General features: G+C 46.0%; 1 protein-coding gene across 6 annotated transcripts in view; it reads right to left on the bottom strand.

Moving 5' to 3' along the window:
- SPATA18 (spermatogenesis associated 18) overlaps positions 1-26,114 on the bottom strand; it is a 65,284-nt gene that overhangs the window by 16,982 nt on the left and 22,188 nt on the right. For 4 of the 6 annotated variants that reach the window (XM_063920943.1, XM_063920940.1, XM_063920941.1 and 1 more), the window contains 7 exons: positions 20,399-20,504; positions 16,984-17,126; positions 14,466-14,584; positions 7,218-7,313; positions 4,999-5,127; positions 4,530-4,776; positions 3,820-3,978 (listed from right to left, as the gene is read on the bottom strand). In XM_063920943.1, the coding sequence (XP_063777013.1) occupies positions 3,820-3,978; positions 4,530-4,776; positions 4,999-5,127; positions 7,218-7,313; positions 14,466-14,584; positions 16,984-17,126; positions 20,399-20,504 (999 nt within the window). The remainder of the gene's footprint in view (positions 1-3,819; positions 3,979-4,529; positions 4,777-4,998; positions 5,128-7,217; positions 7,314-14,465; positions 14,585-16,983; positions 17,127-20,398; positions 20,505-26,114) is intronic. The other 2 variants (XM_063920942.1, XM_063920945.1) reach the window with 2 other exon arrangements.

A 26,114-nucleotide genomic window follows, 5' to 3' on the forward strand; every position in this document is an offset into this window, starting at 1 on the left:
CAGGACCCAGTCCTGTATTCCGAACCTGCGGCCCTCTAGAAGATGGGCACTCTGCAGCCACCACAGTAGAGACACCCTGGTTCTTGGAGACAGGGTTATTAAGCGATGCATCTGAAGATGCGATCCGGACCACTGGTCCAACAGGTCCCACTGAAAGATTCTGGCATGGAACCTGCCGAAGGGAATTGCTTCGTAAGAAGCCACCATCTTCCCCAGGACCCGTGTGCAGCGATGCACTGATACCTGTTTTGGTTTCAGGAGGTCTCTGACTAGAGATGACAACTCCCTGGCTTTCTCCTCCGGGAGAAACACTTTCTTCTGGACTGTATCCAGAATCATACCCAGGAACAGTAGCCGTGTCGTCGGAACCAGCTGTGACTTTGGGATATTCAGAATCCAGCCGTGCTGGTGCAGCACCTCCTGAGATAGTGCTACTCCCACCAACAACTGTTCCTTGGACCTCGCTTTTATTAGGAGATCGTCCAAGTACGGGATAATTAAAACTCCCTTTCTTCGAAGGAGTATCATCATTTCCGCCATAACCTTGGTAAATACCCTCGGTGCCGTGGACAGTCCAAACGGCAGCGTCTGGAATTGGTAATGGCAATCCTGTACCACAAATCTGAGGTACTCCTGGTGAGGATGGTAAATGGGGACATGTAGGTAAGCATCCTTGATGTCCAGGGATACCATGTAATCCCCCTCGTCCAGGCTTGCAATAACCGCCCTGAGCGATTCCATCTTGAACTTGAATTTCTTTATGTACGTGTTCAAGGATTTCAAATTTAGAATGGGTCTCACCGAACCGTCCGGTTTCGGTACCACAAATAGTGTGGAATAATAACCCCGGCCTTGTTGAAGTAGGGGTACCTTGATTATCACCTGCTGGGAATACAGCTTGTGAATTGCCGCTAGCACCGCCTCCCTGTCTGAGGGAGCAATCGGCAAGGCAGATTTTAGGAACCGGTGGGGTGGGGACGCCTCGAATTCCAGCTTGTACCCCTGAGATACTATTTGCAGGATCCAGGGATCCACCTGTGAGCGAACCCACTGATCGCTGAAATTTTTGAGGCGACCCCCCACCGTACCTGGCTCCGCCTGTGGAGTGTGGAGCCCCACCGTCATGCGGCGGACTTGGAAGAAGAAGCGGGGGAGGACTCTTGCTCCTGGGAACCTGCTGTTTGTTGCAGCCTTTTTCCCCTACCTCTGCCTCTGGACAAAAAGGACCCGCCTTTTCCACGCCTGTTTTTCTGGGTCCGAAAGGACTGAACCTGATAAAACGGCGCCTTCTTAGGCTGTGAGGGGACATGGGGTAAAAATGCTGACTTCCCAGACGTTGCTGTGGAAACTAGGTCCGAGAGACCATCCCCAAATAATTCCTCACCCTTATATGGTAACACTTCCATGTGCTTTTTTGAATCCGCATCTCCTGTCCACTGGCGAGTCCATAAGCCTCTCCTAGCAGAAATGGACAATGCACTTACTTTAGATGCCAGTCGGCAGATTTCCCTCTGTGCATCTCTCATATATAAGACTGAGTCTTTTATATGGTCTATGGTTAACAGGATCGTGTCTCTGTCTAATGTGTCAATATTTTCTGACAGTTTATCTGACCACGCAGCGGCAGCACTGCACATCCAAGCTGACGCAATAGCTGGCCTAAGTATAATGCCTGTGTGTGTATATACAGACTTCAGGATCGCCTCCTGCTTTCTATCAGCAGGTTCCTTGAGGGCGGCCGTATCCGGAGACGGTAGTGCCACCTTTTTAGACAAACGTGTGAGCGCTTTATCCACTCTAGGGGGTGTTTCCCAACGTGACCTATCCTCTGGCGGGAAAGGGAACGCCATTAGTACCTTCTTAGGAATTACCAATTTTTTATCAGGGAAAGCCCACGCTTCTTCACACACTTCATTTAATTCATCTGATGGGGGAAAAACTACAGGTAATTTTTTCTCTCCAAACATAATACCCTTTTTAGTGGTACCTGTAGTTATATCAGAAATGTGTAACACCTCTTTCATTGCCTCAATCATGCAGTGAATGGCCTTAGTGGGCATCAGGTTAGACTCATCGTCGTCGACACTGGTGTCAGTATCAGTGTCGACATCTGGGTCTGCTTGAGGTAGCGGGCGTTTTAGAGCCCCTGATGACCCATGCGATGCCTGGGCAGGCACGAGCTGAGAAGTCGGCTGTCCCACATTTGGCATGTCGTCGATTTTCTTATATAGGGAGTCTATACGTGCACTCATTACTTTCCATAAGCCCATCCACTCAGGTGTCTGCCCCGCAGGGGGTGACATCCCTTCTAAAGGCATCTGCTCCGCCTCCACATCATTATCCTCATCAAACATGTCGACACAGCCGTACCGACACACCGCACACACACAAGGAATGCTCCGAATGAGGACAGGACCCACAAAAGCCCTTTGGGGGGACAGAGTGAGAGTATGCCAGCACACACCAGAGCGCTATATAATGCAGGGACTAACTGAGTTATGTCCCCTATAGCTGCTTTTTTATATAATATATATATTGCGCCTAAATTTAGTGCCCCCCCCTCTCTGTTTTTACCCTGTTCTGTAGTGTAGACTGCAGGGGAGAGCCAGGGAGCTTCCTTCCAGCGGATCTGTGAAGGAGAAATGGCGCCAGTGTGCTGCAGGAGATAGCTCCGCCCCTTTTCCGCGGCCTATTCTCCCGCTTTTTTCCATATTCTGGCAGGGGTATTTTCCACATATATAGCCTCTGGGACTATATATTGTGGAGTTTTTGCCAGCCAAGGTGTTATTATTGCTTCTCAGGGCGCCCCGCCCCAGCGCCCTGCACCCTCAGTGACCGGAGTATGAAGTGTGTATGAGGAGCAATGGCGCACAGCTGCAGTGCTGTGCGCTACCTTGGTGAAGACTGATGTCTTCTGCCGCCGTTTTTCCGGACCTCTTCTTGCTTCTGGCTCTGTAAGGGGGACGGCGGCGTGGCTCCGGGACCGAACACCAAGGACTGGGCCTGCGGTCGATCCCTCTGGAGCTAATGGTGTCCAGTAGCCTAAGAAGCCCAATCCGGCTGCAAGCAGGCGAGTTCGCTTCTTCTCCCCTTAGTCCCTCGCTGCAGTGAGCCTGTTGCCAGCAGGTCTCACTGAAAATAAAAAACCTAAACTATACTTTCTTTCTAAGGGCTCAGGAGAGCCCCTAGTGTGCATCCAACCTCGGCCGGGCACAAAATCTAAACTGAGGCTTGGAGGAGGGTCATAGTGGGAGGAGCCAGTGCACACCAGGTAGTCATAAATCTTTCTAGAGTGCCCAGCCTCCTTCGGAGCCCGCTATTCCCCATGGTCCTTACGGAGTTCCCAGCATCCACTAGGACGTTAGAGAAACATTTTTGAGCAGTTTCTGAGCAGCTTCAGACCTACTCCTAGCTTGCGATCACTTCAGAATGTTTAGTTCCTGTTTTGACGTCACAAATACGCCCTGGGTTCGGCCAGCCACGCCTGCATTTCCCCAGGCACGCCTGCGTTTGTATCTGACACGCCTGCGTTTTTCCACACACTCCCCGAAAATGGTCAGTTACCTCCCCGAAACACCCACTTCCTGTCAATCACTCTGCGGCCAGCAGTGCGATTGAAAAGCTTCGCCAGACCTTGTGTGAAAGTCTTACGGCTGTTGTGAAAGTACATCGCGCATGCGCATTGCACCGCATACGCATGCGCAGAAATGCCGCTTTTTTGCCTAAACGCTGCGCTGCGACCGAAAGCAGCTAGCGAACAACTCGGAATGACCCCCTTTGTTTGGTCTCTCAAGAACAAATAAAAGCAATAAACCTTACATTAACACTGGATTGGACATCATAGAGATCCAGGTTGCGGACAATGTAGTCAATCACAGCATCTTCCAGAGATTCGGGGCCCATGTGAGATGGAGACAGGGACTTTCGTACTCGAAGCTTGAACTGTCTGAATGCCAGCTTGGCAGCATGGAAAGATTCCTGTACAGAAACAGGATACAGGCTAAAACAAACCACCTTTGTTTATATAGTAACAATATGACAATTGATTGGTTACCCCCTGCGCAATGGACATCTTTCTTTCAGCATTTCTACTGGGTCAAAAGAAAGGCTGCCTACCAACCTGCAAATTAGCAATGATTTTCTACAGGAAAAAAGAATGAGGTAACTGAGGAGAAGATGTATAAAGCCTCCTAAAAAGTGAAAAAGTTGAACATCACAACCAGATCAGCTTCTAGCTAGAATTTACCAGTTACATTCTATAAAATGATTTGTAGAACCTGACTGGTTGCTATGGGCTACTTTTCCCCTGACCACTTCTTCTCCACTCTTTAGGAAACTTGATACATTGTCTCCTTAGTTACGTAGATATCTTATTATTTTTTCTTCTAAAGAATGATTGCAGGTTGGTAGGCAGGATTTATTTTGACCCAGTATAAATACTGAAAGATGTCCACTTCTCCACTCTTTAGAAGGCTTGGTACATCTCCCCCTAAGTTTTAATTGAACGACCAGTGTATATAATTACATACCACAGTGGCAATAAAAATGATTCTCTGGACCATCTCCAGGTCTTCAATGTAACGTCTCAGGAGGTTCTGCGCATCCAGGCGGTCGTTGGCATAGATGTCGTTAAACCTGGATATTAGTCGGCTGTGGCGAGAGGCATTGGTAAGTTGGGCACCAGTAGGCGACTCACTCCTGGTAAATGGGCTGGCTGAGCGGCTGGCTGATCTGCTGGAGTGGCGGATCGGGCTGGGAGAGCGGCTTCTGGAAAGTCTTGAACATGAAAAAGAAAACTGAAACACACACATATGTTGGGAACATCATGTATAATTACATGAATAATAATGATATCTTTTTAAATTAAATAATGCCAATTTACTGGTTTGTGGTGCATGTGCTGTCCTACTAAATGCAAGCTTCTATACTATAATATTATGCTAAACATGAATAAACTGGTGAGGTTCACATCTGTATACTGTTGCTGTCACGCAGTACCTGCCGTGCAGTATACTCTTCTCAGCAGACAAGATGGAGATCTCATCCTTTAGCAGCCGTATCTGACGTTCATAATCTTCCACCGAGTCCAGATTCCTCAGCTCTGCTTTGTCATGAGCCATCCTTAAACTGTAAGTATCAAAGGTGTCAAGTTAAAGACATCTGCACAATTGGAGAGATATAAAGTGGCAAGACATCAAGTCCCAACCAATCAGCATCTCACTGCCAATTTACAGGCGGTGTGTGAAAAACAACAGGAACTGATTGGTCGGTAATTTATCTCTCTCCATTTTATCTCTTTCCTACCTGTGATTAAATTAGTATGCATTATATATTATAACTTTTGCATTAAGGCTGGGTACACACTAGAGCGCTGTTGGCACGATTTGCCTTATCGGAACGGCAAATCATGCATATTGTCTAGTGTGTATGCACAATTGCACCTGCGCGTCGCATACGACATCTTCTGGTCGGCCGTGCAGCAAGGCCAACCAAAAGATATCGTTTGCGACGAGGGGCCTAATTCAGACTGGATTGCGGCAGCGATCGCAGTCTGAAGCCCTTTGCGGAGTGCGCTTGTGCAGCTGCACACCCCGGGAGTCCAGTGAGATGCTATAAGCATCTCAGGGCTGCGATCGCCTCTGCCTGATTGACAGGCAGAGGCAGTCGTGGGGCATGCCAAATGGTGTTAAAACACCGTTGGTGGGCGCGCGGTCTGGACAACGCAGGCATGTCCGGACTGTTTGACAACACAGGCATGTCCAGACCATCACATGCAGCCGCTGCGATCAGAAACGCGGCGATAGCCGACTGCCAGCACAGCTAGGCTGCGCAGGCAGGGAGCTACTCACCGGGTGCAAAAGCATCGCCCCTGTGCAATGCTTTTGCAACTGTGCGGGGGGGGGGAGAGAGGGCTGAGCCAGACATGCGGGGCGGACTAGCCATGTGCTGGGGGTCCCCCCGAATGTCTGAGAAACTGATTGTACATGAGCTAAATTTAGCACATCTACAATCAGATCTGAATTACTCCCTAGGTGCAGTGTAATGAAGGAAGGAGCTAATAGATTGTTCCATCGCTCCTTGCATTGGACAGTTTGTACGGGAAATCTGGTATGGTCTGGAATAAAGGGTAAATTCTCCTGACCATCGGCCAGATTGCCTGTCGCCCTAATCACTACTTGGCCTAAGATGCATGCAAAAGTAGTTAGTAACTGACAAGTAATTACTTAGTTCTAAAATATAAGAAAATATAGTAAGCTTATAATATTAAATTATCTGGGACACATCCCTTGCACTACGTGTCCTACTTCTCTATTCCTGCTTATCTTCCAGTATACCAGGATAAATACAGCAATTAGTTTTGAAGTAATATAGGCTAGATACAGTAATTCATGTTAAAGATGTATGTTTATAATTAGATTTTGTCCACACTTCATGAGTTATCTGTGGTGGTCAGCCTTACTACCAAACGGAATATATTTGTGCCACAGAGCTGGTCATGTGCCCATAGGGTCAGATGACACAATCCAGTCATGTGGCCAGCATCATGGGCTCTATTAAGTACTTATGTTGAAGGTTTTTGTGTTAATGGAACTGTGTCATGCGGATAGCACAAATTTGTTCCTATGGGGAAAATGTATCAAACCTTCTAAAGAGTGGACAAGTGGAGAAGTTGCCAATAGCAACCAATGATCTTCTAGCTAATATTTATTAAGTACATGCTATAAAATTATAGGTATAATCTAACTGTTTGCCATTAGCAACTTCTCCACTTTTTAGAAGGTTTGATACATTTCTCCCCAGTCATCAATTATTTCCTAACAAAATAAAAAATACTATTGAGGCAACAAATGACAGTATACAGTTTAACAATGTGACAGCTCGGTGTGTTCTTGAAGGTTTAATAATACATTTCAGAGTTTGATATTACAGATACAAGAGAGGAGTGGATACAGACAGACATTATTAAGTCAAATAATCAAATTAATCATTAACAAGCTAAGATTACATTTAAGAGAATACACTGTGGGGGAGTGGATAAAGTCCCAACCAATCAGCTTCTTACTGTCATGTTACAGGCTGTGTTTGAAAAATTACAGTTAGGAGCTAATTAGTTGGTGGTTTATCGCTCTCTGAGGTTTGATACATCTCCCCCGTACATCTTAAATGACTGAGATCCTATTACAATATGAGAGGGAATTCATTGTAATTTCTCTTACTCAGCTCTAATCTGCAGTATCTCCTCCTCTGCGGCCAAGAGTGTGGTCGCCGATTTAGTTTTAGTCTCCTCGAGCTCCATTTGAGTTTCAAGCAGGCTAAATGTACAAACAGAAGGGAGAGAAAAGACTCAATATACACAATGTATAAGAGTCACAAGTCATCTCTACCCCTTTCCCCCGCAAACTCTCCGCTCCCCTTAGTAGAGGGAATATAATCTGTAAAAATAACAGAAAGTGAACAATAATAAGATTTTACTTACCGATAAATCTATTTCTCGTAGTCCGTAGTGGATGCTGGGGACTCCGTCAGGACCATGGGGAATAGCGGCTCCGCAGGAGACAGGGCACAAAAATAAAGCTTTAGGATCAGGTGGTGTGCACTGGCTCCTCCCCCTATGACCCTCCTCCAAGCCTCAGTTAGGATACTGTGCCCGGACGAGCGTACACAATAAGGAAGGATATTGAATCCCGGGTAAGACTCATACCAGCCACACCAATCACACCGTACAACTTGTGATCTGAACCCAGTTAACAGCATGACAAACGTAGGAGCCTCTGAACAGACGGCTCACAACAATAACAACCCGATTTTTTTTTTGTAACAATAACTATGTACAAGTATTGCAGACAATCCGCACTTGGGATGGGCGCCCAGCATCCACTACGGACTACGAGAAATAGATTTATCGGTAAGTAAAATCTTATTTTCTCTGACGTCCTAAGTGGATGCTGGGGACTCCGTCAGGACCATGGGGATTATACCAAAGCTCCCAAACGGGCGGGAGAGTGCGGATGACTCTGCAGCACCGAATGAGAGAACTCCAGGTCCTCTTTAGCCAGGGTATCAAATTTGTAGAATTTTACAAACGTGTTCTCCCCCGACCACGTAGCTGCTCGGCAGAGTTGTAATGCCGAGACCCCCCGGGCAGCTGCCCAGGATGAGCCCACTTTCCTTGTGGAATGGGCCTTGACAGATTTTGGTTGTGGCAAGCCTGCCACAGAATGTGCAAGTTGAATTGTGCTACAAATCCAACGAGCAATCGTCTGCTTAGAAGCAGGAGCACCCAGCTTGTTGGGTGCATACAATATAAACAGCGAGTCAGACTTTCTGACTCCAGCCGTTCTTGAAATATATATTTTCAATGCCCGGACCACGTCCAACAACTTGGAATCCTCCAAATCGTTAGTAGCCGCAGGCACCACAATAGGCTGGTTCAGGTGAAACGCTGACACCACCTTAGGCAGAAAATGAGGAGGCGTCCGCAGTTCTGCCCTGTCCGAATGGAAAATCAGATATGGGCTCTTATATGATAAAGCCGCTAATTCTGATACTCTCCTGGCTGAAGCCAGGGCCAGTAGCATGGTTACTTTCCATGTAAGATATTTCAACTCCACCGATTTGAGTGGCTCAAACCAATGGGATTTGAGAAAATCCAAAACTACATTAAGATCCCACGGTGCCACTGGGGGCACAACCGGGGGCTGTATATGTAGTACTCCTTTTACAAAAGTCTGGACTTCAGGAACTGAAGCCAATTCTTTCTGGAAGAAAATCGACAGGGCCGAAATTTGAACCTTAATGGACCCCAATTTGAGGCCCATAGACAATCCTGTTTGCAGGAAATGTAGGAATCGACCCAGTTGAAATTCCTCCGTGGGGGCCTTCCTGGCCTCACACCACGCAACATATTTTCTCCAAATGCGGTGATAATGTTGTGCAGTCACCTCCTTCCTGGCTTTTACCAGTGTAGGAATGACCTCTTCCGGAATGCCTTTTTCCCTTAGAATTCGGCGTTCAACCGCCATGCCGTCAAACGCAGCCGCGGTAAGTCTTGGAATAGACACGGTCCCTGCTGAAGCAGGTCCCGTCTTAGAGGTAGAGGCCACGGATCCTCCGTGAGCATCTCTTGAAGTTCCGGGTACCAAGTTCTTCTTGGCCAATCCGGAGCCACGAGTATCGTTCTTACTCCCCTTTGCCGTATAATTCTCAGTACTTTTGGTATGAGAGGCAGAGGAGGGAACACATACACTGACTGGAACACCCACGGTGTTACCAGAGCGTCCACAGCTATTGCCTGAGGGTCTCTTGACCTGGCGCAATACCTGTCCAGTTTTTTGTTGAGGCGGGACGCCATCATATCCACCTTTGGTTTTTCCCAACGGTTCACAATCATGTGGAAGACTTCTGGATGAAGTCCCCACTCTCCCGGGTGTAGATCGTGTCTGCTGAGGAAGTCTGCTTCCCAGTTGTCCACTCCCGGAATGAACACTGCTGACAGTGCTATCACATGATCTTCCGCCCAGCGAAGAATCCTTGCAGCTTCTGCCATTGCTGTCCTGCTTCTTGTGCCGCCCTGTCTGTTTACGTGGGCGACTGCTGTGATGTTGTCCGACTGGATCAACACCGGCTGACCCTGAAGCAGGGGTTTTGCCAGACTTAGAGCATTGTAAATCGCTCTTAGCTCCAGTATATTTATGTGAAAAGACATCTCCAGGCTTGACCATACTCCCTGGAAGTTTCTTCCCTGTGTGACCGCTCCCCAGCCTCTCAGACTGGCATCCGTGGTCACCAGGACCCAGTCCTGTATGCCGAATCTGCGGCCCTCTAACAGATGAGCACTCTGCAACCACCACAGAAGAGACACCCTTGTCCGTGGTGATAAGGTTATCCGCTGGTGCATCTGCAGATGCGATCCGGACCATTTGTCCAACAGATCCCACTGAAAAGTTCGTGCGTGGAATCTGCCGAATGGAATCGCTTCGTAAGAAGCCACCATCTTTCCCAGGACTCTTGTGCATTGATGCACAGACACTTTTCCTGGTTTTAGGAGGTTCCTGACAAGTTTGGATAACTCCTTGGCTTTCTCCTCCGGAAGAAACACCTTTTTCTGAACCGTGTCCAGAATCATTCCCAGGAACAGCAGACGTGTTGTCGGTGTCAACTGAGATTTTGGAAAATTCAGAATCCACCCGTGTTGTTGCAGCACTAATTGGGTTAGTGCTACTCCGTCCTCCAGCTGTTCTCTGGACCTTGCCCTTATCAGGAGATCGTCCAAGTAAGGGATAATTAATACGCCTCTTCTTCGAAGAAGAATCATCATTTCGGCCATTACCTTGGTAAAGACCCGAGGTGCCGTGGACAATCCAAACGGCAGCGTCTGAAACTGATAATGACAGTTTTGCACCACGAACCTGAGGTACCCTTGATGTGAAGGGCAAATTGGGACATGCAGGTAAGCATCCTTTATGTCCAGGGACACCATAAAGTCCCCTTCTTCCAGATTCGTTATCACTGCTCTGAGTGACTCCATCTTGAATTTGAATTTCTGTATGTACAGGTTCAAAGATTTCAGATTTAGAATAGGTCTTACCGAGCCGTCCGGCTTCGGTACCACAAATAGCGTGGAGTAATACCCTTTTCCTTGTTGTAGGAGGGGTACCTTGACTATCACCTGCTGAGAAAACAGCTTGTGAATGGCTTCCAATACCGTCGCCCTGTCTGAGGGAGACGTTGGCAAAGCAGACTTTAGGAACCGGCGAGGGGGAGACTTCTCGAATTCCAACCTGTAACCCTGAGATACTACCTGCAGGATCCAGGGGTCCACCTGTGAGCAAGCCCACTGTGCGCTGAAATTCTTGAGTCGACCCCCCACCGCTCCTGAGTCCGCTTGTAAAGCCCCAGCGTCATGCTGAGGGCTTTGCAGAACCCTGGGAGGGCTTCTGTTCCTGGGCAGGGGCTGCTTGTGAGGTAAAGGGCGTTTTACAGCCCCTGACGGTGTCTGAGACGCCTGGGCAGGTACCAACTGGTTTTCCGGCCGTCTCATGTCGTCAACTGATTTTTGTAATGTGCTGACATTATCACGTAATTCCATAAACAAAGCCATCCATTCCGGTGTCGACTCCCTGGGGGGTGACATCACCATTATCGGCAATTGCTCTGCCTCCACACCAACATCGTCCTCATACATGTCGACACACACGTACCGACACACAGCAGACACACAGGGAATGCTCTTATCGAAGACAGGACCCCACTAGCCCTTTGGGGAGACAGAGGGAGAGTTTGCCAGCACACACCCAAGCGCTATAATATATATGGGAACAACCTTATATAAGTGTTGTATCCTTATAGCAGCTTAAATATATAAAATATCGCCAAAAAAAGTGCCCCCCCTCTCTGTTTTACCCTGTTTCTGTAGTGCAGTGCAGGGGAGAGTCCTGGGAGCCTTCCTCACAGCGGAGCTGAGCAGGAAAATGGCGCTGTGTGCTGAGGAGAATAAGCCCCGCCCCCTATTCCGGCGGGCTTTTCTCCCGGAGTTTGAGATATCTGGCAGGGGTTAAATACATCCATATAGCCTCAAGGGCTATATGTGATGTATTTTTTAGCCATAAAAGGTATTATACATTGCTGCCCAGGGCGCCCCCAGCAGCGCCCTGCACCCTCCGTGACCTATGGTGTGAAGTGTGTGACAACAATGGCGCACAGCTGCAGTGCTGTGCGCTACCTTCATGAAGACTGAAAAGCCTTCTGCCGCCGGTTTCTGGACCTTCAATCTTCAGCATCTGCAAGGGGGGTCGGCGGCGCGGCTCCGGGACGAACCCCAGGGTGAGACCTGTGTTCCGACTCCCTCTGGAGCTAATGGTGTCCAGTAGCCTAAGAAGCCAATCCATCCTGCACGCAGGTGAGTTGAACTTCTCTCCCCTAAGTCCCTCGATGCAGTGAGCCTGTTGCCAGCAGGACTCACTGAAAATAAAAAACCTAAAAACTTTTTCTAAGCAGCTCCTTAAGAGAGCCACCTAGATTGCACCCTGCTCGGACGGGCACAAAAACCTAACTGAGGCTTGGAGGAGGGTCATAGGGGGAGGAGCCAGTGCACACCACCTGATCCTAAAGCTTTATTTTTGTGCCCTGTCTCCTGCGGAGCCGCTATTCCCCATGGTCCTGACGGAGTCCCCAGCATCCACTTAGGACGTCAGAGAAATATAGGAACTGCACATGTAGAACTTTAGCCATAGAATTTACTGCAGAGGTAAACATAAATGATAACCTGAAGATTACACAAAATAGCTTTGGTTTGCCTCCAGACAACTTGAGCGGCTTAACTATAATCACCTGACAGCATCCTATGCACTCAGTCACTCCTCAATCTGTCTTCCATCCAATGCATTCTACAGAAACTGCCCTTATTGAAGTCACCTATGATCTTCTTTCTGCCAAGTCTACAGCTCACTTCTTCTTGCCCATCCTACCCTGCTGTTTCCATTGCTTGAAACTTCCTATAATCCTGTAAATTACTCACTCTGTTAACCTTTGTGACACCATTCTTCCTACCTGTACAAGTCCTCCTCCTCCCCCTTCCTCTCTCTCCACCAGTTGTGTCTCTCTCTATCTCCTCTCTCTCGTATTTTCAATTGTCTCTCTTCTATACTGTCAACTGAGTCCCAAAATTATCCTCAACACATTTAAAACAGAGCTTATTCTCCTCCCTCATTCTAAAATCTCCACATCTCTCCATCCACAGACAACAAACACTATGCTCTCCACTACCTCATGTCTTCTGCCTGACTGTCATCTCTGACTCCTTCTTCATTCCCCACATTCAGTCCCTCTCCCAAGCCTGACATTTCTTAATTCAAAACATAAGATTAGACCCTCTCATCCATAACACTATCAAACCGCCTATTCACCCTCTCATTACCTCCCACCCTGACTACTAGAACATACAGTCTGACTTCCTCTCACCCACCACCTCTTCCTCACGCTCCTTTCTGCCATCTGCATTGTGCCAATGACCAGCGCTTAAAGTTATGACCCCACTAATGACCAAATTACACTCCCACCTCTAAGACATGTCTTCTACAATGTATATACAGTACTTTGTCTATTCTTTCTATATATCTTTATATATTACATATACTGACGTTCATCGTCTGCAGATCTGCCCTGTCAGTCCCTCCATTGGTTACCGGTATTCTACCGTATTAAATATAAAATACTTTTACTTACATACAAGGCTATTAACCAAACTGAACCAACATACGTCTCTTCACTCATCTCAAAATATCTCCCTACCCGACCGCTCCGCTCTGCACAAGATCTGCGTCTCTCATCCACATGCATTACTTGTTCACACTCAAAATGACTGGACTTTGGGGGTCATTCCGAGTTGATCGCTCACTGCCGATTTTTGCAGCGCAGCGATCAGGTGAAAAAATGGCATTTCTGCGCATGCGTATGCCCCGCAATGCGCACGCGCGACGTACGGGTACAAAGCTCTTTGTGGTTGTGCTCAGGTTCACTGGCGGCCGCAAGAAGATTGACAGGAAGGGGGCGTTACTGGGTGTCAACTGATCGTTTTCAGGGAGTGTTTGCAAAAATGAAGGCATGTCTGAAAAAACGCAGGCGTGGCTGGGCGTTCGCTGGGCGGGTGTATGACGTCAAATCCGGACACGAATAGGCTGAAGTGATCGCAAGCGCTGAGTAGGTTCAGAGCTACTCTGAAACTGCACAAACTGTTTTTGCAGAGCTCGGCTGCACATGCGTTCTTACTTCTGCTAAGCTAAAATACACTCCCCAGTGGGCTGCGGCATAGCGTTTGCAGGGCTGCTAAAACTAGCTAGCGCACGATCAACTCGTAACGACCCCCTTTATCCGGGCTTCACCCATTCTGTGGAATGCCCTCCCACGCACAATAAGACTGACCTCTAGTCTTCAAACCTTTTAACGTCCCCTGAAAACTCACCTCTTCAGACAAGTCTATCAAATTCAGACCCACTCACATAACCTTCAGTGCTTCCCTATATAATTACATCCTCTCTGTACAGTACACATAACTTGTCTTTCTTTACTCTCACACCCTCCTGACACTTGGCCAACATTGCTGGGTGATCATATCATACAACCCATTAAGAACCTAGCAATCTGGTGGACCATTATGCAATAGGTAGCATCTATCCTTGTGTATCAGTACCCGAAGGAAACCCACGCAGGTACGGTGAGAATATACAAACTCCACACAGTTAGAGCCATGGTGGGAATCTAACCCATGACCTCAGTGCTGTGAGGCAGTAATGCTAACCACTACACTGTCCGTACTGCCCCATCCCTAGTAAGTATTATTAGTAAGTAATCACAAGCTGTCCCTGCAATTTGGGGTGATTTTAATTTGCATGCATACTAGTACCTGTTACACAGACCAAGCTCTGTGCAACCAGTATGGTTTAAGCCGCTATTGACATTTGACTCACTCTTGTCTCACTGAGTTAAGTTCCACACGAGCAGACGCTAACTGGGTCTCTAGTTTCTGCAGTTCTTTCTCTTGAGAGGATGACAGTTCCCTCAGTCTTTTGTCCCTTTCTAGTGATTCCTGAAAAATAAAGGTTTCTCCAGTTAACAAAAAGCATCACTTGACAGTAGTCATGGAAACATCGGCAGATAATTGTCATTTAAATCAAAATAGAAACAAACAGATACAAATGGTTCCAAATCCATAATGTACACAAGTAACTGGTTTCTGAGTGACTACTTGTCCCAGTAAATTAGGACTTGTTGGAGTAGGAAGAGGTGTGTAGTGAAGGTGGTAGATGCTACTGGATGGCTGCAGAACATGTCCAGTCTGGTGCCACCATCACACTTCCACCACCATCACACTGCTGCTAACGCTCAAAGAGGGTGATTCAGACCTGACCGTAGATGTGCTAAATTTATCACATCTACGATCAGTTTCTATGACATGCGGGGGGACGCCCAGCACAGGGCCAGTCCACCCCGCATGTCAGGCCCTACCCCCCCTCGCACGGGTGCAAAAGTATTGCACGGCAGCGATGCTTTCGCACCCGCCAAGTAGCTCCCTAGCTGCGCAGCATAGCTGCGCTGGCAGGCGGCTACCCGTCATGTTCTGGGTCGCAGCGGCTGCATGTGACATCACGCAGCAGCCGCAGCCCGTCCCCGCAACGGTCCAGACACGCTTGCGTTGTCTGGACCTCACCCCACCAGCGGCATTCTAAAGCCATTGGCACGTCACCTCCCGCCCTGCAGGAGGCATTCAGGCAGAGACGATCGCACCAGTGAGATGCTTTCATAGCTCACTGGGTCTTAATGGGTGCACACACGCAGTGTGGCCACTGCGCGTGCCCACTCCAGAAAGGGCTTCAGGCTGTGATCGCTGTTGTACCAACGATCGGGTCTGAATTAGGCCCAAAGTTCTCCAGAATTCTGTGCTCATTCTGTACCCAAAGACCACGATTATAGCTGGTACAAGAGTAATGTTAGGATAATAATGGGGACCAAAGCTTAGAGACTGATACCCAAAAGAGAGAGTGTCCCTGGAAATTGTACAGTACATTGTATAAGCATCAACGAGGACCATGCATGAGTGAGTGGAAAAGTATAGTTATATGTTAGTTGTTCTATTTTTTGACATGATTAATGTCATCATTTGCCTTTGGCTGAAAGCATAAACAGACCATGGTAAAGCAGTATAACCATACAGCCATGTCCTCCTATAAGATATCAAGGCTATGACATTTTTCTCTCTTGAAGCATTGTGATAGATATTTCATATGATGCTGGAACAGACCAGCAGGGATAAGCAGCCTAAACTGGAGAAGAGATAGGAATAAATCCAGGAAGAAGATGCAATTTAGCACCTTGTCAAAACCATGCTGTGCTGCAGCTGGGGGACAGATACATAATGTGCAGACAGATTTAGAGTAGTGCACTTCCATGTGCACATTATGTGGGAAAACGCACTTCTAGGCACATTGCAACCAATGCAATCAAGATATTCTACAACAAAATTATGACAACTATTGTATAACTAAGAAAATAGTTGGATAAATAGATCTGTGCAGAATGAAAGACTGGGAGTGTCGGCATGGTTTGCACCTTAGTGAAAGACTTTTCCGGTATGAGGAATGTGGTGACTAAAAGTTGGAGTATAGTATACAGGATAGGAAAGACACTTTCTATTTGTCGCTCTGTCCCTGTACTCCAGGGACGTGCAGTGAGGCAAATTTCTCAGGAGGCACTGGTTAGTACCAGAGCCAGATTTGCACACAATATATGAGCATTATTCCTCACCCCACCGCACGTCACTGCTGTACTCCCACAGCTAGTCTCTACAATCCAGAGACTACAGGAGAAAGTGCAGGTAGCTGGTGTATGTATCACGCTACGCTTCTTCCTCGAAGAATGATACAGGAGTTAGGTCGCTATAACCGAACACACAAAGCGGTCTATTTATTATCAAGTCCTAGACTTATTAATTCTAATTACTTATAACCGCTATTCGCTGCAAAATGTTTCATCTGAATATAACAATTTACACATGCAGGGATACCGGCGGTCGGGATCCTGAAGGTCAGAATCCAAACAACGTAATCCCGACAGCATGATCCCGGCGGTCAGAATCCCGACAGCATAATCACGGTGAGCTAAACCTATCCCTAACCCTAGTCCTTACCCACCCCTTCTGAAGCCTAACTCTAACCTTCCCCTTAGTGCCTAATCCTAACCCTAATACTTACAGTCGGCATCTGTCGGCATTGTGACCATCGGGATTCTGACTACATCCCCTGGGACATACCGCATATATATTATTTGATAATAATCTCTTGCACTCTTGGTAGTAACTAACATCCTTAACCAGTTTGATGGCCATAACACAAATGGGATATTAATTATACAGGTCAAGGTTTATTCATCCTTTATAGTAACATGTCTATACTCCAGCTATGATCAGAACATGATGGAAAAATGACAGACCTCACTGTCCACTTGCTGGCTCTGTACCTGAAGGTGAGAGAAGCTGTTATCAGCATACAGTCCTGGTGAGGCGTTAGAGAAGCAGGTACCCAGCCAGGGCAAAAAGCGGCTCTTCAGTGTTTCCACGCCTGCATACTGACCACCTGAAAGAGAAGCGGTGGCATGTTTTTATACCTAGTGTGCAGGAATGTCTAGCAAAATCATTTGACCATGTTCATTTTTTACAGAATTTTTTTTTTTTTGTCATTAGTTTACACAATCTTAACATTTAACAAGCACATTGGTAAATATATTTATTGATATATACATATTAAAACTTTTCAGTTTCTGAAGTTCCACAATTGGAGTTGAAGTAAAATGTAGAATACGTTTACTATAAAAAGTGCATATTAATCGTCCTGGGATGTAATAATTCCTCTTCATGCATGGCTCCAAATCCAATCAACTTAAATCAAAATGTAAGAGTCTGCAAAGTTGCTACAGTGAGCTTGCCGTGGCAGCACTGGACAGAAACCTCAGTATGGTTTGATGACGTTGACATATTAGCGTTTCACAACTTTGTTGTTTTTGACCTATGGCAGTCTCTTTCTGAGTGGAGTTTACTATTGTCTGTGTTTTGGTGTGCCGTTGCAAGAATGTTGGAGCTTAAATTAGAACAACGAACGAACATTTCATTTCTTGTTAAACTTAGCAAACGTGGAAATCAGGGAGCTAGTAGTGCAAGTTTTCGGGGATAATGCTATGAAGAAAACAGCAGTTTACAAGTGGGTGAAACATTTTTTCTGAGGGTAGAGAAAGCGTCACTGACGATGAGAGATCAGGATAGCCAGCAACAAGCAGAACTTAAGAAAACAGTGCAAAAGTTTGTCAAATTGTGAGTGAAAATCATAGTAGAGCAAGTGAACATTGACAAACAAACAGGAAAATCCGAACTGAGGCTGCATGAAAAAGTTAGACAGAAACAACCCAAACTTTTTGCCAACAACTCATGGATCTTGCATCACTGCCTGTGAGGGAGTTTTTAGCTAGCAAACAAATAACTGTTTTATAACACATTCCCTATTCACTAAATCTAGCCCCAATGATTTTTTTTCTGTTCCCAAAGATAAATATTAGAAGGCATTGATGATATCAGGAGTAATGCGACAGCATCTCTGAAGGCCATTCCACAAAACTAGTTCCAAAATAGTTTTGAAGGGTGTACTAGGCATAGCTTCCCAGGGAGAGTATTTTGAAGGTGACCACATTGAGCAATGAGGTATGTTGCACTTTTTTTCATGATGAGTTTGCAAATTTAATTGTCAGACCTCATATTATGTTGTCATGGTTTTGTCACAACGAGACACATCAAGTGGGTATGATAATCAACACAAAAACTACCTGGCCCGTCTAAAACTGACAAAAACCCATATAAACCCATCTCAGTCCTATGACTATGTAGTTCGAGAGCTGACACTCTTAGGAAGTCACAACATAAGGTAATCTACTGTATGTACTGTAAACCAAATAACTTCCTGCACATATGGAGCATTATAAAATTCAAGCCTACCTGACACATGAGGTATTAACACAAAGACAGATTATTATTAAATGGCTTTTAATATGAATCAAAGTCATAGGGGTAGATTTACTAGTTCTAAAACAGCCAAGTGGAGATGTTTCCCATAGCAATCAATCAGATTCTGTACATCATTTTCTAGAATGAAACAGAGAAATGAGTCATGACCGCTAATATCTGATTTACTGCTATGGGAAACACCTCCACTTTTCATTTTATAAGCTTTAGTAAATCTACCCAATAATGCTTATTACATAAAAACATTAACAACAAGTTGACATGCAAAAATACAAATGAAAAACAGTTTCTTAAAATAAAAGATAAAAACAGAGAAATATAAATACAGGTTGAGTATCCCTTATCCAAAATGCTTGGGACCAGACGTATTTTGGATATCAGATTTTTCCGTATTTTGGAATAATTGCATACCATAATGAGATATCATGGTGATGGGACCTAAATCTAAGCACAGAATGTATTTATGTTACATATACACCTTATACACACAGCCTGAAGGCAATTTTAGCCAATATTTTTTATAACTTTGTGCATTAAACAAAGTGTGTCTACATTCACACAATTCATTTATGTTTCATATACACCTTATACACACAGCCTGAAGGTCATTTAATACAATATTTAAAATAACTTTGTCTATTAAACAAAGTTTGTGTACATTGAGTCATCAAAAAATAAAGGTTTCACTATCTCACTCTCATTCAAAAACGTTCGTATTTCGGAATATTACGTATTTTCGGAATATTTGGATATGGGATACTCAACCTGTACTACACTCAAGTAAACTTTCACGTGGTTTCCTTCCCGTATAAAGTCTAGAAGGTTTACAGTTTCTCAGTAACAGGCTGGCCGCCAAAACTATTTCCCATGTCATTTCATTGTATTTTAAATGTTTCATTCATCAAAATACATTAACCCAGTGGTTACCAAACTTTTTCGAATCACGGTGTCTGAATGTATGTACTGGGGACTGCAATAGATATCGGAGATATCTGCTGCTTTCTCCATTTTCGTTCACGTCTATGGGGGCTGCTTTGCTTTTTAGCCGAATTTACCAAACTTTGACTTTGGGAGCTTTGGTCTCCCTCTCTGCCCTTCTTAGATCACATAGGTGCAAGAAATGGCAAAACTACATACACCCACTATTAATGCCTACACTCACTTGTAATAACTACTATCAATGCCGTCGCTTCCACACCCCATAGCTGCTGCATCCCATGCAATGGTGCCAGATAAGCCACTAACAAATTAAGAAAATGTCACTTATTCTGTGTTTTAATGTCATCTGCGGAACTTCCACATGGGCCATTGGCCACTTCTTCTACATGTCAGTGGCCATGGTACATGTGAAGCTGCTGATCATCCATGTTAGTGTTACACTGGGAGTGTGACGGTAGCTATGACGCCACAGCCAAGATTCACACCCGCAGTCTGTGGAATAGAGGATGCAACCCCAACCTCCAACCAATCATGGATAGAACTAGCAGGGGGTTGGGTGCTGCTTTCAAGTGGGGGTACTTCTGAGAGAGGGGATGGACCCTGCCTGCGGAACCCCGGACCTGCATCAGCCTTGCCAAAGTTCCGGTACACTCTACTGTTCCTCACCAAATCCACCATCTTACTCCTCGAAGTTAGAGTTTTACTGTCGACTGGAATTCAAATAATGGAATGGAACACAAAACTTGATATTATATATATATATATATATATATATTTGTATATCTTTTTAAAATATCTCTAAAGTAAACACTTTTATTTTTTTATTTCATTTTTGCTGTCTGCAGCAAATATCTGCTTGATAATTTCCCCTCTGCTGACAGATATGAGAGGTTATGTTACCTTCCCGGGCTGTAACATTGAGAATGGTGAACAGCTGTCCCTGGATCCTCGAATTCAACTCAAGCAGTTCACAGCAAATGTTCAGATTATGGTCGCAAGAATTAATCTGTGAATACAAAATACACAAAATGTCAAATACTCCTGACACATGATCAGCTATGGCATCATGTTGTGGAAGCAGAAGATTCCCTGGCCCCTGTGAGAAGTTTGTAAACAATGCCCGTACATTTCTGTATGACATTACAGTGTATTATATAGGGAATACATGATATCATACCCTATAGTGGTATAATCTAGGAGAGATACACATCTTAATTTTAGTGCAGGCATCACATTACCAGCCTGGGACAAATGGGACTACAGCCGCAGGCGTTATCATAAAAATAGGCCCATCATCATGACAGCATAATGAGGACTATGCAATCAGCTGCCGAATGTTCAGCCATAAATCATAAACATTTAAATTGAATTTGTATTCACTCCCATATTGATGCAATTTTCTATTTTTATGTAATAAGGAAGACATAGAAGGGGATATGTATCAAGTCTTGCAGATAGATAAAGTGGAGTAGTTGCCCAAAGCAACCAATCAGCATCAGTAATTTCAAAGATCATGCTAGATAAATAACAGTTAAATTGGGTATACACTAGGAGATATGTCGTCCAATCCGGCGGATCAGTCCGACATATTGTTCACATCTGCACATATCAGTAAGTGTGTATGCCAAGTATGCGCATCCCAGCCGTCGTTAGCGATGTCTTCTGGTCAGCCCTGCTGTCAACCACCAAATCGGCTGGGTACACATGTCGTCTAGTGTATACCCAGCTTTAGAATCTGATTGGCCAACTTCACTTTATCTCTCTTCAATGCTTGATACATCTCACCCTGAGGCTGTCTCACTAATAGTTTGCAAGGTCATAAAGGAACCCAAGTTAACCACTAAGCAGCTAAAGGCTTTCTCACATTAGCTAATGTTAATGTGCACGAGTCAACCATCAGAAGGACACTGAACAACAATGATGTGCATGGCAGGATTGCAAAGAGGAAGCCGCTTCTCGCCAAAAATAATGTTGCTGCCCGTCTGCAGTTCGCTAAAGATCACCTGGACAAGCCAAAAGGCTACTGGAACAATGTTTTGTGGACATATGAGTCCAAAATACAGCTTTTTAGTTTAAATGAGAAGCGTTATGTTTGGAGAAAGGAGAACACTGCATTCCATAAAAACCTCATACCATCTGTGAAACACGACGGTGGTGGTATCATGGTTTGGGCCTGTTTTGCTGCGCCTGGCCCAGCCCCCATGTCATTTAACCAAAGAATGGTTAAAGAAGAATAAATGTAAACTATTTGGAAAGTCCTGAACGTAATCTAATTGAAATGTTGTGGAAGGATCTGAAGAAAGCAGTTCATGGGAGGAAACCCACCAACATACAGTAACAGAGTTGAAGCCAAGTTGATGTTCAGAACTAATCAACAATTAGCAGAAACGTTTACATGCAGTTATTGCTGCACAAGGTCATACTAGATACTGAAAGCAAACATTCACATACTTTTGCCACTAACAGATATCTGATATTGGATCATTTTCCTCAATAAAAAAATGAGCACATCTAATTTTTTTGTCACATTTGTTTGATTTGGTTCTCTTTATCTACTTTTAGGACTTGTGTGAAACTCTAAGGTGGTTCTAGGCCAAATTTCAGCAGAAATACAGAAAATTCTGAAGGGTTTACAAACTTTCAAGCACCACTGTATGTACACATACATACACACTAGAGGGTCAATCAATTACGTGCGAGATGCCTTGTGCAAGCTGCAAAATGCTGTTTATTGGCAAAGTGTTAGTGCGATTTGCATTTGCAATCCAATTCCAAGCTCTCACTGCTTTTTTCAGACCCCCCCCCCAACTCTTAATGGAAGTCAGACCAGCGAGTTGAAGTCAGTGAACGTAAGCGGCAATCCCTTAGTGCAGCGCAGCGCACACGCTAAGAACGCCGGGTGAAGCCCAAACAACTGAGTGCTGACAGCAGCAGACAGAGGCTTGCAGCATATAACTACCTATGAACCTCGCTCCATATACCAGAAAGTTGGGCACCAGAAAAGAGATGAAAGCAGCAGGTGGCAAGAGACATTATAGGCTGATCTCTGCCATGGGCCGCTAACCTTGCCAGTGCTGGTTAAGCTAGCATGCTATATTATTTTATTATTTCTGCGGACACACTGTATTGTTATATTGTGTATGCTGCGGGTCAGTAGAGGCACAAGGATATTTAAAATCCCATTGCTAGCTACGAACTGCTTCACTAATACCCCTTTCAGACTTAGAGCCAGGAATGTGCAGGGTCTAGCAAGTCGGCAAATTCCCAGGTCTCAGTCCAACCTTGGTAATGACTTAGGCCCCGATTCAGCTAAACACAAAATAGTCCAAAAATTGCCCCCGTATGCGGACTTTCACAGTGCAATCGCATCCCGGAAGGATGAGATCGCACTGTGATTGACAGCAGTGGGTGTCAGAGGGGTGGCAATGGACGTAAGCAGTTGTAATTTTGCTATTTTAGCAAAACTGCAACTGAAGCTGAATTAGGCCCTTAGGCCATTTTCCTTTCACATATTCCGGGAGGAGGCAGCCAAGTCGATGCAGCAGATGGTGTGATAAGGCAAAATATGATGCTCTATTGGGGGGCGGTGGCGGCATGACCGCGTCATCATGGCCCCGGTCCCGTTACACTATGCCGAGATTACCGGTATAGTGGAGCAGGAGGCGGGATCATGATGACGCGATTCACACTGAATCGGCACCCCCCGCTGTGGGGGATATGTGTGCTACTTCTGGGTGTTGCAGGGTCTTGGCTTTGGCCGGGTGACTTGCCAACTTTTGCGGGTGGCCGGGAGCGCCCCTCAATTTTTTAGGAGCCTCCCAGCCATTCCGGGAGAGTAGGCAAGTATGCATCAGACTAACAGGACTATTTATAACTTTTTAAGGAGACTGCATATTTTCTGACTCCCCCCCTCCCCCCTCCCCATCCTAGCACTAATAGGATTTTGATAACCTACTGGTAAATCCTTTTCTCCTAGTCCGTAGAGGATGCTGGGGACGACATCAAGACCATGGGGTATAGACGGGATCCGCAGGAGACATGGGCACTCTAAAGACTTTTCATTGGGTGTGAACTGGCTCCTCCCTCTATGCCCCTCCTCCAGACCTCAGTTGTAGGAACTGTGCCCAGGGAGACTGACATTTCGAGGAAAGGAATTACTTAACTAGTGGTGAGATATCTACCAACTCACACCCTCAAACATGCCGCACACATGGCATTCAACATAACACACGCCAACAGGCATGAACTAATTGCAGCAACATGCTGAAACCAAGATAACACAACTTGTGTAACTGTAATAACTAAACTGCAGGTAAAGTACGCACTGGGATGGGCGCCCAGCATCCTCTACGGACTAGGAGAAAAGGATTTACCGGTAGGTTATCAAAATCCTATTTTCTCATACGTCCTAGAGGATGCTGGGGACGACATCAAGACCATGGGGTCTATACCAAAGCTCCAGTACAGGTGGGAGAGTACGGATGACCCTGCAGCACCGATTGACCAAACTTTAGGTCCTCATCGGCCAAGGTGTCAAACTTGTAGAACTTAGCAAATGTGTTTGACCCTGACCAAGTAGCTGCTCGGCAAAGTTGTAATGCCGAGACCCCCCGGGCAGCCGCCCAGGATGAGCCCACCTTCCTAGTGGAGTGGGCCTTTACCGACGTCGGTAATGGCAATCCAGCCGTAGTATGAGCTTGCTGAATCGTATTTCTAATCCAACGTGCAATAGTCTGCTTGGAAGCAGGACAGCCAATCTTGTTGTGATCATACAGGACAAACAGAGCCTCTGTTTTCCGTATACGAGCTGTTCTAGCAACATAGATTTTCAAAGCTCTAACCACATCTAGAGACTTTGAATCAGTGAATGTGTCAGTAACTACTGGCACCACAATAGGTTGGTTTATGTGAAAAGCAGAAACCACCTTTCGAAGAAAATGTTGGCGAGTTCGCAACTCTGCCCTATCTTCATGGAAAATCAGGTAAGGGCTCTTGTGAGACAAGGCCCCCAATTCAGACACCCGCCTTGCGGATGCCAATGCCAAAAGCATCACCACTTTCCAAGTGAGAAACTTCAACTCTATCTTTTGTAGAGGCTCAAACCAATCCGATTGAAGGAACTGCAATACTACGTTAAGGTCCCATGGTACCACTGGAGGCACGAATGGAGGCTGGATGTGCAGAACCCCTTTCACGAAGGTCTGAACCTTTGGAAGAGAGGCCAATTGTTTTTGGAAGAACACTGACAAGGCCGAAATCTTGACCTTGATTGATCCCAATCGTAGGCCCGTCTCCACACCATCCTGCAAAAAATGGAGAAAACGTCCTAAGTGAAACTCTTCCGTAGGAGCTTTCTTGGATTCACACCAAGACACATATTTTCTCCAAATACGGTGGTAATGTTTTGATTTTACTCCCTTTCTGGCCTGAATAAGGGTGAGGATGACCTCCTTAGGAATACCCTTCCTGGCTAGGATACGGCGCTCAACAGCCATGCCATCAAACGTAGCCGCGGTAAGTCTTGGTACACACACGGCCCCTGCTGCAGCAGGTCCTCCCGAGGAGGAAGAGGCCGAGGATCTCCTATGAGTAACTGCTGAAGATCTGGGTACCAAGCCCTTCTTGGCCAGTCTGGGGTAATGAAGATTGCTCGAACCCTTGTCTTTCTTATGATCCTGAGTACTTTTGGCATCAGCGGAAGTGGAGGGAAAACATACACTGACGGAAACACCCACTGGGTCACCAGTGCATCCACTGTTACTGCTTGAGGGTCTCTCGACCTGGAACAGTATCTCTGAAGCTTCTTGTTGAGACGAGAAGCCATCATGTCTATTTGAGGAATTCCCCAAAGACTTGTCACCTCTGCGAAGACTTCTTGGTGGAGGCCCCACTCTCCTGGATGGAGATCGTGTCTGCTGAGGAAGTCTGCTTCCCAGTTGTCTACTCCCGGAATGAATATTGCCGACAGAGCTTGTAGATGTTTTTCTGCCCAGCGGAGGATTTTTGTCGCCTCTGTCATTGCCGCTCTGCTTTTCGTTCCGCCCTGCCTGTTTATGTATGTGACTGCTGTTACATTGTCCGCCTGGATCTGCACGGGACGGTCTTGAAGAAGATGTACTGCTTGTTGAAGGTCGTTGTAAATGGCTCTTAGCTCCAGAACGTTTATGTGAAGGCAGGCTTCCTGTTGTGACCAACGTCCCTGGAAATTTTCTCCCTGAGAGACTGCTCCCCAGCCTCGGAGACTTGCATCCGTGGTTACTAGGACCCAGTCCTGAATCCCGAACCTGCATCCCTCTAGCAGGTGAGAGCTGTGCAACCACCACAGGAGCGAAATCCTGTTTTTTGACGACAGGATTATCTTTCTGTGCATGTGTAGGTGTGACCCCGACCACTTGTCCAACAGGTCCCACTGGAATACTCTGGCATGGAACCTGCCAAACTGTATGGCCTCGTAGGCCGCCACCATCTTCCCCAACAACCGAATGCACTGATGGATCGACACACTTGATGGTTTCAATATTTGTTTTACCATTTTCTGGATTTTCAGAGCCTTTTCCAGCGGAAGAAATACTCTCTGAACTTCTGTGTCCAGAATCATCCCGAGGAAAGACAACCT

This window comes from Pseudophryne corroboree, chromosome 1 (genome assembly GCF_028390025.1).
Source record: "Pseudophryne corroboree isolate aPseCor3 chromosome 1, aPseCor3.hap2, whole genome shotgun sequence".
Classification (NCBI taxonomy): Eukaryota; Metazoa; Chordata; class Amphibia; order Anura; family Myobatrachidae; genus Pseudophryne; species Pseudophryne corroboree.